At 44.9% G+C, this 16,468-nt stretch overlaps 1 protein-coding gene across 2 annotated transcripts in view; it reads left to right on the top strand.

Moving 5' to 3' along the window:
• Window positions 1-16,468, top strand: part of MYZAP (myocardial zonula adherens protein) — a 101,188-nt gene that overhangs the window by 42,239 nt on the left and 42,481 nt on the right. For both annotated transcript variants that reach the window (XM_066343579.1, XM_066343580.1), the window contains exons 7-10: window positions 955-1,080; window positions 2,154-2,282; window positions 7,139-7,218; window positions 9,414-9,519. In XM_066343579.1, the coding sequence (XP_066199676.1) occupies window positions 955-1,080; window positions 2,154-2,282; window positions 7,139-7,218; window positions 9,414-9,519 (441 nt within the window). The remainder of the gene's footprint in view (window positions 1-954; window positions 1,081-2,153; window positions 2,283-7,138; window positions 7,219-9,413; window positions 9,520-16,468) is intronic.

Raw genomic sequence — 16,468 nt, 5'->3', positions numbered from 1 at the left:
GGAAGCAGGGAGGCAGAGACAGACTCCATCATGCACCCCAACTGGGATGCACCTGGCAAGCCCCCTACCAGGCAATACTCTGCCCATTTGGGGCCACTGCTTTGTTGCTTGGCAATCAAGCTATGTTAGTGCCTGAGGTGAGGCCAGGGCCAGCTTGCTGAAACCGTTTGAACCATGGCTGCAAGAGGTGAAGAGAGAGAGAGAACGAGAGAGAGAAGAGGGAGGGGGAGGGGTGGAGAAGCAGATGGTCACTTCTCTTGTATTCCCTGACCAGGAATCGAACCCCAGGCTTCCACACGCTGGATAGACACTCTACAGCTGAGCCAACCGGTCAGGGCCTTGTTTTTTATTCTTATAGTTCATTCTACTCTGACCCAATTCTATTGTAATAATGTAATCATCTTATTTTTCAGCTCACTACATACTACTCAAAGATTAAAAAATAAACAGAAAAACCCAATATATTTTTCTGAGACCTATTAGGGTATGGACCTATGATTTAGAGAAAATGCCTTATTAAACCTGACATAATAAAAAAGTAGTCAAATTTCAGGATCAAAAGAACGTTAGACAGGAGAAGACATCGAAGACAGGGGTTACTAAGACAGTGGAGCACAATCACATTTTAGAGAGAATTTAATTCAAAAATGGCTAAGTTTGGGGGCCAGTTGAAGACTTCAGCAAGTTTCCACCTTTTGAAAAATTCACTCACCTTTTCCTGATAAAATCAAGTAAATTAGTATAAAGTGCCACTTTTTAGTTTCCATGCACGTGTTTGCCCCCTTTCCTTCTGCCTCCCGTCCCTTTCCTGACGGTTCCTGCAGCCTCTGTCTACTGCCGAGGCCTGGTTGGTGGGTTCCCTCCTGAGGGTCCCCACGCGGTGCACACAGAGGGAAGAGGGCTGACGCCCCGGAACCTGCCAACGCTGTCGCTCTGAAATGAGTCTCCCTGCAGGTGGAGTCCTCCCATGAGGCCAACGCGGAGGTGATGAGAGAGATGACCAGGAAGCTGTACAGCCAGTACGAAGAGAAGCTGCACGAGGAGCAGCTGCGGCACAGCGTGGAGAAGGAGGCCCTCCTGGTGAGCTGTAGCTGCAGGGGCAAGAACGCCTTTCTGGTCGTTACTGTTGGTGAGGCTTAAATACACGCTTACAGTTAGCTGTTCCTGTGGAAAAGAATACAGCAAACTCTGTTTCCCGTATTCACAACTATAAACCGACGTCTGCCCCACCCTGTGGTAGGGTTTCTGCTTGGAGGTGAATTAACGGACTAACCCTGGGTGAGGGGTCAAGGAATTTACTGTTTGTTCATTCATTCCCTTCCCTTCTCCCTCCTTTCCCTTACTCTCCCCCTCCCTTCTCAGAATAGCTCCCACTCTCTAGCTCTAAATACATCCCTTTTCCTAGCTTCTTTGACCAATTTTCATCCCCCAAGTGGGTCCTGGGCTGACCTGCAGCTGTGTCCTTCCCCTCTCCCCTCGCTCCTCTCTACCTGAAGTTTCCTCCTTCCCAGTCCTTGACCTTGCCTAAGCTCCCTAGGAGCCATGAGTGAAGTCTTTCCTATTCCCACAGCTAGAAGTGCCCCTGCCCGTTGGGAAGCCCACAGGCTCCCCTGCTCTCCACTTGGCCACCTGTTAGTAGGATGGGCCTGTATGTCTCGCTTTCCATCTTCTCTAAGGCAACATAAGTTCCTTGAAGGTAGGGACTCTATGTCCGCCCTAACCTGTGTCCTCACAGGCGAAGTAAATGTGCCAAATGACTGACTGAGTTGATGCTTTACAGTAAGGGAGAAAGATGTAGGCATTCTGCATTCACCTTCGAACCTGGCTTTAATCCCCTTTACACTGTTGGCACATACATTGACATTCTGAGCATCTAGTCAAGGGGTAAATAACATCCTCAGGCTCTTTTTAGACATAAGAACTCGCAGGTAAAAAGGAAAAAAATATAACTAGGCTTATTAAAAAGCCATGAGAAGTGTCTTTATTTACAGATGAAAACTGGAACATGGAAATGGAGTTTATGACTTGGGAGACACATCTAGGCCCCACGGTCATGCGTTTAAAGAGGCATCATGATTTAACAAGACCCTGGACCCTGGTTGATCGCCAAGGGATACCATGGCTCAGCTGAAGAGATTGTGTTGCTTTTGCAGGAAGAAACCAATAGTTTTCTGAAAGCGATTGAAGAGGCCAATAGAAAGATGCAGGCGGCAGAGATCAGCCTAGAAGAGAAAGACCAGAGGATTGGGGAGCTGGACAGGCTGATCGAACGCATGGAAAAGGTAACAGGTGCAGCTTCTGCCTAGAGCCACTTGCCCAGGTGCCCTGCATTTCCTCGGCTCCCCTGCAGGCCTGTCTGAAGGTCTGGGACACCCTCCACACTGATACCTGTCAGCCCTGCAATTTGTGAGTTTAAGAAAAAAAAAGACAAAGCTGTAAAGCATGAGGAAGTCCAAGAAAGTTCTAATTTTTCCATGCTATTTTGATGCTTAATAAAATATTACGTATAAAATTATTTATAAAAATGAATATTTTAGTGGCCTCAAGCATGGACTTAGTTTACTTGTGAGTGGTCAACCCCTGTTTAGATATTACATCCACACTCCAAGCCTGATGTTTCTGGGGCACACGTCCTAAGGGTTGGCTTTTCTCTGACAGGCCACAGTTCTCTGTGGGCGGGGGTGGGTGGGGGAGGGGGATGTGTAGGGCGGGCAGGAGCTCAGCTGAGATAATGTAGCTAGCCTAGAGAAAGGGAGGAGGCCAGAGGTTAGGTGGGAAGTGGAGAAAAGGGAAGAAAGGATAGAGAGAGGAAAGAAAAGGAAGGAAGGGAAGGAAAAAGAGGAGAAGGTGACCATTAGCAGGTGACAGCTGACTTCTGGGGAAGGGCCAAAGCCAGGGCTAATTTCTGGAAAATGGCCCACTAGCTGCCTGTGAGTTTGCAGAACAGTAAGTAGTGACCTGCCGAGACCCTGACATAGTAGCACCCTATACTCATGCTAGATGCTGAGATTCTCCACACTGATGAGGGAGGGAGGGAGGGGGTGATAATGTGAGCGAGGGCAGCATCTGGGATGCCAAGCGATTCTGAGGAGAGGTCTCCTGACCCCGATGTTGGCAGCTTAAGACCCTCCCCTGACAAGGTGAGCTTTGACCAGAGTGGGAATGGCATTCGGTTCAGTGCTGTGGAGCTTCAGGGTCTGCAGAGATTCTGGTGTTAGGGAATATCTTTATTTGGGAGGGACTTGAATAAACAGAGTCAACTACCATTTCACCTCTAGCCTGCCAGGGAAAACAGAAACCTATCTTTTATTGAGGAGAGGATACGAGACATGGTTAAAACTGTCAGTACTGGTTAGAGGTGGTGGTAGGGAAGATTAGGCAGCCAGGGCATAGGATGGAATTTGGGAGAGTGTCCTCCCACATTACCTTTGGGTGACAGGGAAATTGTGCTGCAGGATAAAGGAGCAAGAGGAACAGGCAGCAGGGGGAGGTGGTTTGGGCTGGGAGACCATCTTACAGAAAGACCGTCCCTGCAGTGGTTAAAAGTAAAGGTTTTTCAAGCAGACAAACCTAGGGTTTGAGTCCTGCCTCTCTTTCTGAAAGTTGTGGGCAGGGGATGACTTTTCCAGACTTTACTCTCCTCTTCTGTAAAATGCTGATAATCATAATTCTTGTTCTCTTTTGTGAGCAGTAGTGAGAAAAATCCATGCAACGTGTTAAGCACAGTGCCTGGCATAGACCTACAAGGGGCTCAAAACTTGGGGGCTCTGATTTTTATTTTGTTACAGACTTGCTTTACTGTCTGCTCCATAGTTAGCCTTTTTTTTTTTTTAAGCCAGATCTGTTTTATAGCTTATCTTCTTTGTACCCTTGTGATTCTGAAAGTAACCCTTTCCCCCTCTGATTTCCATGTGGAGCCGGTATGAAGGCTGTATGGGTGGAGGCCAGCGGGGTGGTAAGGCCTACCCTCCCTGCTAAAATTTTTTTTTTTTCCCCCTGAAGCTGGAAACGGGGAGGCAGTCAGACAGACTCCCGCATGCGCCCAACCGGGATCCACCCGGCATGCCCACCAGGGGTCGATGCTCTGCCCATCTGGGGCGTTGCTCTGTTGTGACCAGAGCCACTCTAGCGCCTGAGGCAGAGGCCAAGGAGCCATCCCCAGCACCTGGGCCATCTTTGCTCCAATGGAGCCTTGGCTGCAGGAGGGGAAGAGAGAGACAGAGAGGAAGGAGAGGGAGAGGGGTGGAGAAGCAGATGGGCGCTTCTCCTGTGTGCCCTGGCTGGGAATCGAACCCGGGACTTCCACACGCCAGGCCAACGCTCTACCACTGAGCCAACCGGCCAGGGCCCTTGCTAGAATTTTTGTAATGCAAAATGTGCCCAAGTCCTGATGGCTTTTTCTTTAGTGATAGAAAATTTATTGTCCTTTCCCTACATCTTCTCCATTTAGGTTAGAGAAAGGTTTGCTTTATTTAGCTGAGATGAGGTATACCAGTTTACTGCTCTTTCTGCTTCAAGGGTAAGTCTCTGAGAGCAGGCACTGTGCCGAACCTGTGTCACCCACTCTGTGAACGGCATGTCCACAGGCAGGAACTGTGGTAGTGTCTGTGACCTACTTGCACCAAATTTTGGATTTTGCTCAAGAACAAATTTTGCTTTTGAATGGCTTCTCTACTGTATACCTTAGTCTACTATTTCTCTTTTTGAGCATTGCATTTGGAGCACTTTTCTGTGGATAGTAACAATCTTCTTTTTCCCTTTTTTCTTAAATGTATTGGGGTGTCATTGGTTAATAATATTATATGGGTTTCAGGTGTGCAATCCTATTATTCATCATCTGTACATTATATTGTGTGTTCATCACCCAAAGTCAACTCCCCTCCCATCTCCATGTATCCCCCTGTGCCCTCTTCTACCTGCTCCCACCCCTTCCCTCTGCTAATCACCACACTAGTCAGTAACACTCTTTTACAGAGTATGTTCTCCCAGGGACCCTTCTGCAGAACAGGTAATAATTCTGTGACTTGATCTGGGTGGTGGCTTCACCAGGTAATCGGGTATATACAAACGTAAGAAATTATGGTGCAGTGCACACTTAAGGTGTGTTAACCTCAATTTAGAAAAATAATGAACTTTTAAAGTATGCTATAAATTATGCTTTGCCCTACACTATGACAGCTTTTTGGGGGGAGGTTGGAAGGGAGGCTCACTTGTGAAAGATCTATCACAATTATTTCAGGGCTAATGCAAACTTCCAGTCAATGGCCGACCACGTGGGGCCTCTTAAGAAGGGCATTTTGACCAAGCTGGGCAATAAGGATGTGCATCCTGTGCAGATGGAGAAATAATAACAAAACCCACCCAAAGTCGGTCTTCCTCTGTGACTCTAAATACCTCTGTGAGAATATGCTCTTCCTGCCCGGTGACTGCTCCCCATGTCTTGGGGGTGTTCCTTGGTTACAGTGTCAGACGTTGTGGGACTTAAGTTTCCAAGATTTGCTTTTAATAATTTGGCATGAAAGAGGTTTGGAATCTACAGTATATAGCGAGCAAGAGTTTGCTGGGCAGCATTCCTGAGAATAAAGATGAGGCACAGTCGTACTTAGAGGAGGGCCTGAGGTAGAAGCTCCTCCCAGTTAGTGGGCGGGGCTTGGTAAACGCCATTTTAAGAAAATTTGTTATACTAACATTGGTAATGTATTTCCACTGAAATTTCAGTTATGATGGGCACTATGCTTTTATTAACATTTCTTGGCCCTGATGGGTTGCCTCAGTGGTAGAGTAGCAGCCTGGTATGTGGAAGTCTCGAGTTTGATTCCTGGTCAGAGCACACAGGAGAAGTGCCTATCTGATTCTCTACCCCCCCCCCATTCTCTCTCTATTCCCCCTCTGTAACCATGAGTCAAATGGTTCTATTCAAGCAAGTTGGCCTTCAGCACTGAAGATGGCACCATGGCCTTGCCTTAGGCTCTAAAATAGCTCAGTCACAAGCAATGGAACAGCGACCCCAGATGCGCAGAGCATCGCCTGATAGGGGGCTTGCTGGGTACATCCCGATCAGGGAGCATGTGGGAGTCTGTCTCGCTGCCTCCATGCCTCCCCCTTAATTAAAAAACAATAAAACATTTCCTACTTTCTCCAAAGAAATAATTGTCCAGATTCTATATTGCTTTTTTGATAAAATTAATCATATCTGCAGAGTTTCTTTTTTCCACGTAAGGCAACATATTCACAAGTTTTAGGGTACTAGGATGTGGACTTTGTTGGTAGCCATTGTTGTTTCTACCACAGGACCTTTTTACAAGTGAACATACCGATGTAAACATCCCCCAGGTTTGTGTACAGGCTATTATTTAAATTCAGGAGCCTCTTTTGTTGATGATATGGAAAACAAGAATTTTGCAGTATCACAGGCGACTGATTTAGAGTATTATCATTCTTTAGAACTATAAATTTCACAAGACCTCTGAGCCTTGGCTGGCGGAATACTTTGAATGTTTTGAATGGCTTTATCCAAGATATTTGTCTCTATTCATAAATATGCTTTTAAACACACACCAACAAATGTGGCATTTTTTTTTTTTTTGTATTTTTCTGAAGCTGGAAACGGGGAGAGACAGTCAGACAGACTCCTGCATGCGCCCGACCAGGATCCACCTGGCATGCCCACCAGGGGCGACGCTCTGCCCACCAGGGGGCGATGCTCTGCCCCTCTGGGGCGTCGCTCTGCAGCAACCAGAGCCACTCTAGCGCCTGGGGCAGAGGCCAAGGAGCCATCCCCAGTGCCCGGGCCATCTTTGCTCCAGTGGAGCCTTGGCTGCGGGAGGGGAAGAGAGAGACAGAGAGGAAGGAGGGGGAGGGGTGGAGAAGCAAATGGGCGCTTCTCCTATGTGCCCTGGCTGGGAATCGAACCCGGGTCCCCCGCACGCCAGGCCGACGCTCTACCGCTGAGCCAACCGGCCAGGGCAAATGTGGCATTTTGGAGCTTGCTTTGGACTCTGCTGCATGGGTGTATAAAACCCACGGGGTGTTTTATGTGGACTTGAACTCACTAGTGCTGGGATTGACAGAGATACACATTCTCTGTCCAACTTGGTTTAATCCATCGATGAAAATAATTAATGTCTGTCTGTTTTAGGAACGCCATCAACTACAACTACAACTCTTAGAGCACGAAACGGAAATGTCAGGGGAAATAACTTATTCTGACAATGAAAGGTAAGATGTAATGCCCTTTATCTTATAATGGATTTCGATGGTGGACACAGTGAATGTTTGTGGGCTTACTTGGTCCTTCCATTTTTCACTCATCTGCTCATCTCTTCTTGCAGACTTCCATGTGCAGAAAACATGGCTTGAGAGCTTCCAGTGTGGAGCTGGTTTCTTTAGGAGCTTAACAGCCACATCCTACTGCCCATGGCTGGTTGTTAGTACATTGGGACACATTTTAATTTTGCACTGTCACAAGAGCAAAAGTTTAGTCTAACAATGTTTTCCATAACCTTGAACTTCACAAGATGCACCTTGTTGATGAGAAAACATCAACTATGACTAGTACTGTTTTTATGGAAACAATTAAATTTTTTCTTTTTAGGCAAGAAGAGGGGAGATAGTGAGGTAGATTCCTGTATTTGCCTCGACAAGGATCCACCCAGCAACCCCATCAAGGGTTAATGCTCGAGTACTGAGCTGTTATTAGTGCCTGAGGCTGGTGCACTCTAATGGAGTTATCCTCAGCACCCGGGGCCATGCTTGAACCACTTGAGCCACTATCTGTAGGAGGGGAAGAGGGAGAGTAGGGGGAAAGGAAAAGGGGAGAAGCAGATAGTCACTTTTCTTGTGTGCCCTGACCAAAAATTGAACCCTGGACTTCCATACACTGAGCCAATGCTCTATCCACTGAGCCACCAGCCAGGGCCAAAAACAATTACTTTTTAAATGTCTTCTTTGTTTCCATACATTGCTCAGTCAAACCTTGCCTCAACCCCTGCCCCTGACTGTATAAAGCCCTGCATGGAAAATATGAAAGTAATACATGGTCTCTTTTGGAAATCTGAAAGCTAAGAGGCCATGCATAGCCTTCTAGTGAAGGAGAACAAGGTTGGGATGATTTGAGTACTTGGGGCAAGTTATTTAAGCTCCCTAAGATTCTTTGCCTCTCTGGAAAATGGGAATTTGTTTTTAAAGGAGGAGGGGTTATGATTAGAACAGTGCCCGTCTCGTTGGGTTATTAAGAGGGAACGTTGGGTGTGCTGCCTGCCACAGCATTTGCTAAAAAAATACCTGTTTCCGTCCTCTTATGCAACTTGAGAGTTTGCAAAGTTCAGTCTTTTTCTGGTCTTTCATGTGGTGCTGAGGAGGGACCGGGCAGAGATGGGAAGACGTAAGCTCACCATCAGACACTTCATCCAGTGCTTTGGTCCAGACACCCTCGAGAACTAAAGAGTTCATCCTTTGTTTTCTTTGAAATCAGCAAAGTCAGAAAATAATTTGAGAGAAAGAGAGACAGTTAGGGAAAAAGATGAGAAGCATCGCTCATAGTTGTGACACTTTAGTTGTTCATTGATTGCTTCTCGTATGTGCCTTGACCAGGGCGGGGGCTCCACCCAAGCCAGAGACCCCTTGCTCAAGCCAGCAACCTTGGGCTTCAAGCCAGCAATCTTTGGACTCACATCAGTGACCATGAGATCAAGTCTATAATCCCATGCTCAAGCCAGTGACCCCACACTCAAGCTGGTGAGCCTGTGCTCAAGTGAGATGAGCCCACACTCAAGCTGGCACCCTTGGATTTTGATCCTGGGACATCGTGTCCCACGTCAATGCTCTATGCGCTACACCACTACCAGTCAGGCAACTTCTGCTGTTTTAAAACCAAAGTGTACGATGTTTGATGGTGTGGGTTCACTCTGTTTTTATGCAGAGAAGGTCTTTAAACATGTTTCCCATTTTCCTAAAATAATCCTATACATAACGGATACTTTCAGACTTCCCAGGACTCTGCTGGGAGCTCTGATTTCAAATATTTTGTTGTGTTGCTGGATGCTTTTCCTTCTCTTTTCTCCCAATCAAGGTAATTTACTAGATGTTCCAATATTGTATTAGCTCCAAAACAGAAAGCTTCTCATTACCTGTAAGTGGTACCAATAAATTCTCCCTCAGTGCCTGGAAAGTAACACTAACTGTCCTTATGCAAGGTGAAACTTACAAGTGGGAACTTGAAAAAAGTCCAGTATTTCTTCTACGGTGGGGTGGTTGGTGGGTAGTTAATAACCTAGGACACACACAGAGTGAACGGGTACACCCTGGAGTTCCCGTTCTTGTTCCTGGCAATATTGCTGTCTAGCGGTGACTTTCTATGCTGGCGCTGCTGCTTTGGTACAGGACTCAGCTGCTCTCTCTTCCGTCCGTGTTAGGTATCAGCAGTTGGAGGAGGCATCCGCCAGCCTCCGGGAACGGATCAGACACCTTGATGACATGGTGCATTGCCAGCAGAAGAAAGTCAAGCAGATGGTGGAGGAGGTAGGCCCTTGTCAAAAGGTCACGGCCCGGGATTGCTTTCTCCGGTGGGGACATTTCAGCCCTAGAGCCAGATCTGACTCTCAGCTCAGAGTGGATTTGCTCAGATCATTGCCATTTTGGCCCAGACGGAAATTTCCTCCTATGTCCCCCATGGTGATTATCCCTCTGAAAGGGCCTTCTCCAGGTCAGAGGGGTCCAGCTGTGAGGTGCCCACCCACTTTCGGGGTTCAGCGATACCCGGTGCCCTCTGTGGGTGCCTATAGCTCTGGGGCCAAAAGGAAGTTTGACAAAGACAGTTTAATTCAGCTCAGGTCTCTGCACGCCCCCCTGCCTGCCTCTCCCCTGGCTACTGCTCATCTTTCTCCGTTCCTGGTGCACCTCTTTCAGTCCTGTTTCCTGCCCGCTCTTTCTCCTGCCTTCTTCCCTCACTCTCTTCTCTGACGCCTGTGTCTTCTTCATCTTTTCACGTTTCCGCCATCCTCTCTCTTCTTAACTGTCTGTGCAGTGTGAAACCAAGTTATAGGTTTACTATAGGCTGGGCATAGTTTACTATTCTATTTTCTAAATGAAAAAATCTATAATATATATAAAACAGGTAAGTTGAATATATTTCTCAAAGAGGAAAAAAAATTTTTTTTACCCTGTGTTAATATAATCTTTCTCTCTCCCTTGTTGTGATTTCTCAGTAGCAGAAAGTTTATGATGCTTTGATAAAGCTAATAACATATTTCTATAGTTTTCTTCCTGTTCAATTAAAAAAAAATCAGACAGAAAAAAAGACCAGTTAGTACTAACAGGGTTATAGGAATTCCCTAGGGTCTAATTGTCTAATTTGCAAAGAAAGGAAAAGGTTTCAATTTAATTAAACATTTAATCGGCAGTAGAAAAACTGAAAAAAGAATTTCTTATATAAAAGCACTGCTCTGAAAAGTTAATCTCTTTTAGTAATAAATTATCAAAATTAAAAGTATATATACTTCGCCTGACCTGTGGTGGCGCAATGGATAAAGCGTTGACCTGGAACACTGAGGTTGCCGGTTCAAAGCCCTGGGCTTGCCCGGTCAAGGCACATATGGGAGTTGATGCTTCCTGATCCTCCCCCCTTCTCTCTCTCTTTTTCTCTCCTTTCTCTATAAAAATGAATTTAAAAAATCTAAAATAAAATTGAAAAGAGAGAATTAAAAAAAAATGCATTACAGAGCTTTGCTGTATAAAAATTAAAAAAAAGTATATGTACTTCTAATAAATAATTTACATACTTGACATAAGTAGAAGTTTAAAAGTGTATCTCTTTTATTAATCTATAAATTATTGGGGCTATTAGTGGAGTGGCGTTAACGTCAGGGAATTGTGAGGATTAGGAGGGACATTTTCCCTTGTGTGTAGGATAAAAACATATATTGATATATGAGATAAAATCTTCAAACAAGAAATCCAGTTATATGGTGCTGAATCTTATGAGTGTTGTATTGGCTTCTGTGCAAGCCTCAGGGAGCAGTGGAGTAAAAGAAAGGGCAGCAGAGTTCAGGTGAGCAACCCATGCACGCACCTTGCAGTCCCTTTGCGCACCTGTGCAGGAGCACTGCCAGCAGCAGTGACGGGCAGTCCTGCCTGACGCCAGCACTAGGTCAATGTCAGGAGTGTGTTTCCCGAAGAAAAGCATCATGTTGTCATGATTAGCATCTTGGGGTACCGTGGCTGCCAGAGCATAGCTTCTCTGTTTCTGAATTTCACACACGTGAAATCGAGGGCGGGGCTGTTCGTTTCTCCTGCTGGTGGCTCCTTGGCGGCGGAACACTGCACTTCGCCCACCTCACCACAGGGTGGTGGTCTGTATTGTTTTCAGATCTCGTATTAGAGAACCAGTGACAACCACCTCAGACGGGTTGGCTTTTGATTCAGTTATTATTTGTAATGCTTACGATTGGTACCAAAAATCAGAGATACCTTCTTAAAAGACATTTTTCAAAGAAGTCTAGGATTCTCTGTTTTCTAATATAATAGACCTACCAGTTTGAAGGGAGTAGGGGAATATTTATATATGAAAATAAGGAATCATCTAAAGATCACTGTCCATTCCTTGCTTTTCTACCTGTGATTGAATGTCTCCTAAATAAGCTTCTCTAAGTCCTAATGATGCGGTCTGGGAGACCCAGGCACTGGCATGAAATCATAGGCTGGAATTTAGGATGGCACCATCAGAGGGAGTATCACCCAGGGCCCTGCTAGATTTCAGCAGTGGATGGAGACTGAAAGCAACAGAGAAAGAGACTTTTGGGTTTTTTTCCCCCTAATTTTAAACCTCTAAATCAGGTAGTAAGAATGTGTTTGTCCAGTACACTATATTAACTTATACAACAAAAGAGTGGTTTAAAATCTTAATTGCTGTAGTCCTTTATATGAACACTTTTTTTTTTTTTTAAGTTAGAAACATGGAGAAAGGGATATTGCCAAATGAGCACATTCCGGAGAGCAGGATCAGGTCGGAAAGATGTTGAGAACGCTGGTAATTCAAGGAATGGTTGAAGGCCTCTGGGGAGAGATGGCCCGGGAGAGACGTGAGAACTGAATTCACATCTTAAGTAGCAGCCCTCCAGAGGCGGGAATGTGTTTCTGTTGTGTGTTGCAATGCACGGCCGGGCTGGAACCACTGGGTGGCACTTGAGAAAAGGCAAATTTCAGCTCTTGGTTCAACACAGAAAAACATTTCTGACACCGCCTGCCCTGGGAAGGTATTCAGTCGCCCTTTGCCACAGGTGCATTCCGTATGAGATAAGCAGCTGAGATAGAGGCACCTCATAAATAAAGAATTTCCTCTTGCGTACTAGGCTGTGCCTGTTATGATCGCAGCATTAATATTACTTTGCATAATGGCCAAAATTAGCAATATTATAACTAAATCACTGGGCTTTTGGACCAAATTTTGAAAAACCCAGACAACTGCAAAAATTAGTTATTTGTGGAATGTTGAACTCTGGCTTCAAAAGAGAAATATATGTTTATCCATAAACTCTAGCTACCCAGATAGTAAGACAAAATTGATCTAGAAACAGAGGCAGCACATGTTAGGGACAGTTTTCCTTCCCTCAAAGGAAGTCTGTAAGCTTGTCAGTGTGACAGCTTCACGGTCACCAACAGTGGGAATCCAGTCTCCATCCATTGTTGGTATCATTTTAGTCCTAATGTTTATGAAGTAACTCAATTTATTAAAATGATGTGTTTCTTTTTTTCAGCTGCAATCATCCAGGTATTATTACTGAGGTTCTTGGAATCATTAAATGTTAAGCAATATATTTCCTTCTACCTCAGTAGAATGTAATTTCTTAATAATAATAATAATAATAATCTGAATAAAATGTAACTGGCCTAGATTTTGCAACCCATAGCTCAGTAACAACTTGATTTTCATTTGTATGGGACAGTATATTTCAGTAAGGGCCTATGCATGTAACAGAAGAGCAGAGTGGGCCTCTTAGAAATGAAGGATTGCTATATATCTTAAGGGTTCATGTTCAGTGGAAAAAGCTCAAAGACTTTTGTGTGAAGTGTGGGACCAAATACCCCCACTAGGCTAGATCTTTGTTCCCAATTAAGTCTCCTTTTGTAGTGGATGTCAGGGCCTGGTTGTCTTCCTCCATCACTCGTTCTTCTAACGGGTTCTAGCTCTAACAACAACAGCAACAACAACAAAGCTCCATATATGCACCTTTAGACTTTCAAGGGTTTCCCAGAAAATATAGAGGGACTAAAATAACTAGCGCTTGTAAAGAAATTAATTCATCCATCCACTGACCAGCTGTCTGCCAGCACATCCTCTGCTGCTGGCTGGTGCACAGTGGGAGCGGGCAGATGCAGCTCTGGAGCGCCCCCGTCTGGTGTTATCCAAGTTCCAGAGTAACTTTTGTGCATGAGTTTCATGCTTCTGCTGAAGAGCCACACCAGGATTTGGTCCTTTGCCTCAATCATTCTGCGTTCTTGAGCTGGTCATCAAAGGGACCTGGGGCTGAGGGAGGAGCAAAAGGCAGGGAGGGTGGAGCCTGAGGCCAGAGCAGTGAACAACCTGACACATCTTTCAGTGTTATTCCTTCAGTCAGCAGGGTCATTCACACCTCTTTACCTGCGCTCACCAAGGCCCGTCCCGCCAACCAACGCAGCTTTTCTGCCAAGGGGGAAATTACCTAAAGGAAGAAACATATTCTTATTTGCCCGCAAAATGAGTGGTGGCCTACTGGGCAATGATATTATTCAGCTGAAGAAATAGTAATTTAATAAGAGTTCCTTCATTTTTTCTGCTTCAATCATAGGCATGCTTTTGTTTATCACTCCCTTCTTCTGACTTCCCATTGTGTTTGTGATGGGTGAGAGATTTTTTCCAGCAGACAGTGTCCAAAGACGTTTCCTTTCAGTTTCAGAGCAGGCATTTTTTTAAATTTTCTTTTTACATTCCCCCCCCCCCTCCACACACACACACTTCTATAGTTTAGTGAGTGCCAAGATGCAAGGAATTGGCTTTCTTCTGGTTGCTTCTCCATGCGGGAGTCACATTAGAATCACTGGGAAACTTTAAAAAATTCTAGAACCCTGCAGATGCAAGTAGGAGGGAGGGACTAGGTATTGGTGATGGTGGGCGGGGGTGGTGGTGGGCGGGGGTGGGGAGTGGAGTTCTGGTTGGTTTTTGAAGCTCCACAAGATTCTACTACGCAGAAGGATTGAGAACTGATGTTCTGTGTTCTTAGAACTGTGGTATGTGTTTCCATGTTGGGTTTTCGGGTCATTACTGAGTTTAACCAGCCTCCCTCAGAGGCTGCTGTGCCTGAGGTGGACAGCTGGTAATAAATTTGGGGTAGGAAGGGCTCACGGGAAGAAAGCCAGGGGGACCAGTCAACAGGGACAGGGCCACTGAAGTGAGAGGCTGCTCCAAGTGTGCGTTTAAAGGTCCTGTCAGCTCCATCTAGACAGCTCCATCTAGAAAACCTCATCTAGACAGTTCCTTCTTAATAGCTCTTTTGGTCTGGTGGTGTTCAGATAATAAAACTTCCCAGAGGCTATCCTTGTCCATCTGGAGAGAAGTTGTTACTAGGCAGATAGAGTTAAGTACGCTTGTTAAACAGATAATAGAGTCTTACAGAGACAGAATCCAATTCAGTGGAAGCTGAGAACCTACCACTAACAGAGACCAAAAGTGGTTCTCATGGATCCTCTTCCCCCAGTGCTTGTGTGTCCACATGGCCGGCCTCGCCCTGGTTTAAATTAGTCACTTCTGTCTACACAGAAGACCTTACTCTTAGTGACACTGGCCTTCCTTAGAAAGAAAAGAACACAATACCTTGCTCTTGACCACTTCTCCAGTGTAAGACAGGGCAGAATATTTTTGCAATTCTGAAGGAATGGTTTTGAAAGTATTTACTTATTGTCCCTTAGATTTCTAAAGAGTGAATCTCTTGTCATAATGCAACAGTATTTTGGGGAGACAAACTGGATGAGGGAGATAGATGATGAGTAACTCTTCTGAGAGCTGAGGTTTGAGTTCTAGTTTCTGGCTCTTGAGCCCATCAGCAAAGCAGAGCTTCTCTTTTCTTTGTCCAGGTCCTTATAACTCACCTCTCAGGCTCTCGCTGTGTGCACCCTTGCGTTAGAGGCGTGGGGGAAGTCCAGTTAGAGCCTGGTGGGGGTGCAGTGGGAGGCGCCCTGAGGGGAAGGGAGAGTGGAGGGGAGTGTGGACTTTTAGAAGCAGACATACCTGCATTTACTAGTTGTGGGACCTTCAAAGTTTTTTGTTTGTTGTCTATGAAACAGGGTTAGTAACGGTATCTACCTGAGAGGATTTTAATTTTTTTGTAGGAGTTATAAATGGACTGACGTATAGTTGATTCTTGAAAAACACACAGGTAGTCAGAAATTCATGTATAACTTTTGACTTCTCCCAAACTTAACTACTAATAGCCTACTGTTGCCTGAAAGCCTTACCAATAACATAAACAACTGATTAACACGTATTTTGTATATGTATTATATACTGTATTCGTATAATAAACTAGAGAAAAGAATGTTATTAAGAAAATCATAAGAAAGAGAAAATACATTTTATTTTATTTATTTATTTATGACAGAGAGAGTCAGAAGGAGGGACAGATAGGGACAGACAGACAGGAAGGGAGAGAGATGGGAAACATCAATTCTTCGTTGTGGCTCCTTAGTTGTTCATTGATTGCTTTTTCATCTGTGCCTTGACCGAGGGTGGGGGGAGAGCAGACCGAGGGACCCCCTTGCTCGAGCCAGCAACCTTGGGTCCAAGCTGATGAGCTTTGCTCAAACCAGATGAGCCGGCACTCAAACTGGTGACCTTGGGGTCCCGAACCTGGGTCCTCCACATCCCAGTCCTATGTTCTATCCACTGTGCCACCGCCTGGCCAGGTGAAAATACATTTTAAGTATTTACTGAAAAAAATTTTCATATAAGTAGGCCTGCACAGTTCAAACCTGTGTTGTTCAAGGGTCAACTCTATAAAAAGTACTTACAGCATATTAAGTGGAACATAGGAAATGTCCAAGAAATATCAGCTGCTATTAATATGTATTATTATTATTATTATTATTATTACTGATGGGTGGATTCCTGCTGTATATATCCAAAGTAAGGTTAAATGGGTTAAAAGCAAAAGTCCCTGGGTTGATTTCTTGATCAATACTCTGAGCTGCCCTTCTCTCCTTTGGGAGTCTTAGGGGCCAAATGGGATCTTTGGGTGAGCTTCTCTCTTCTTCCTCTGCTTTGTACTGCGTTCTAGTTTAGCTGTCTGTCTTTTGAGTAGTATATTTAGACACAAAGCAATAAAAAAATTATTTCTCTACATGCAAAGAATCTTTCATTTTAAATGGATCAGCCGTTTGTTAGCACACAGTTTATTTTAAAATTATTAATTGTGCTGAAATGTACAACACAAAAGTACAC

This window comes from Saccopteryx leptura, chromosome 6, assembly GCF_036850995.1.
Source record: "Saccopteryx leptura isolate mSacLep1 chromosome 6, mSacLep1_pri_phased_curated, whole genome shotgun sequence".
NCBI lineage: Eukaryota > Metazoa > Chordata > Mammalia > Chiroptera > Emballonuridae > Saccopteryx > Saccopteryx leptura.
The sequence above is the reverse complement of the archived record's forward strand: the minus strand, read 5'-3'. Positions and strand labels throughout refer to the sequence as shown.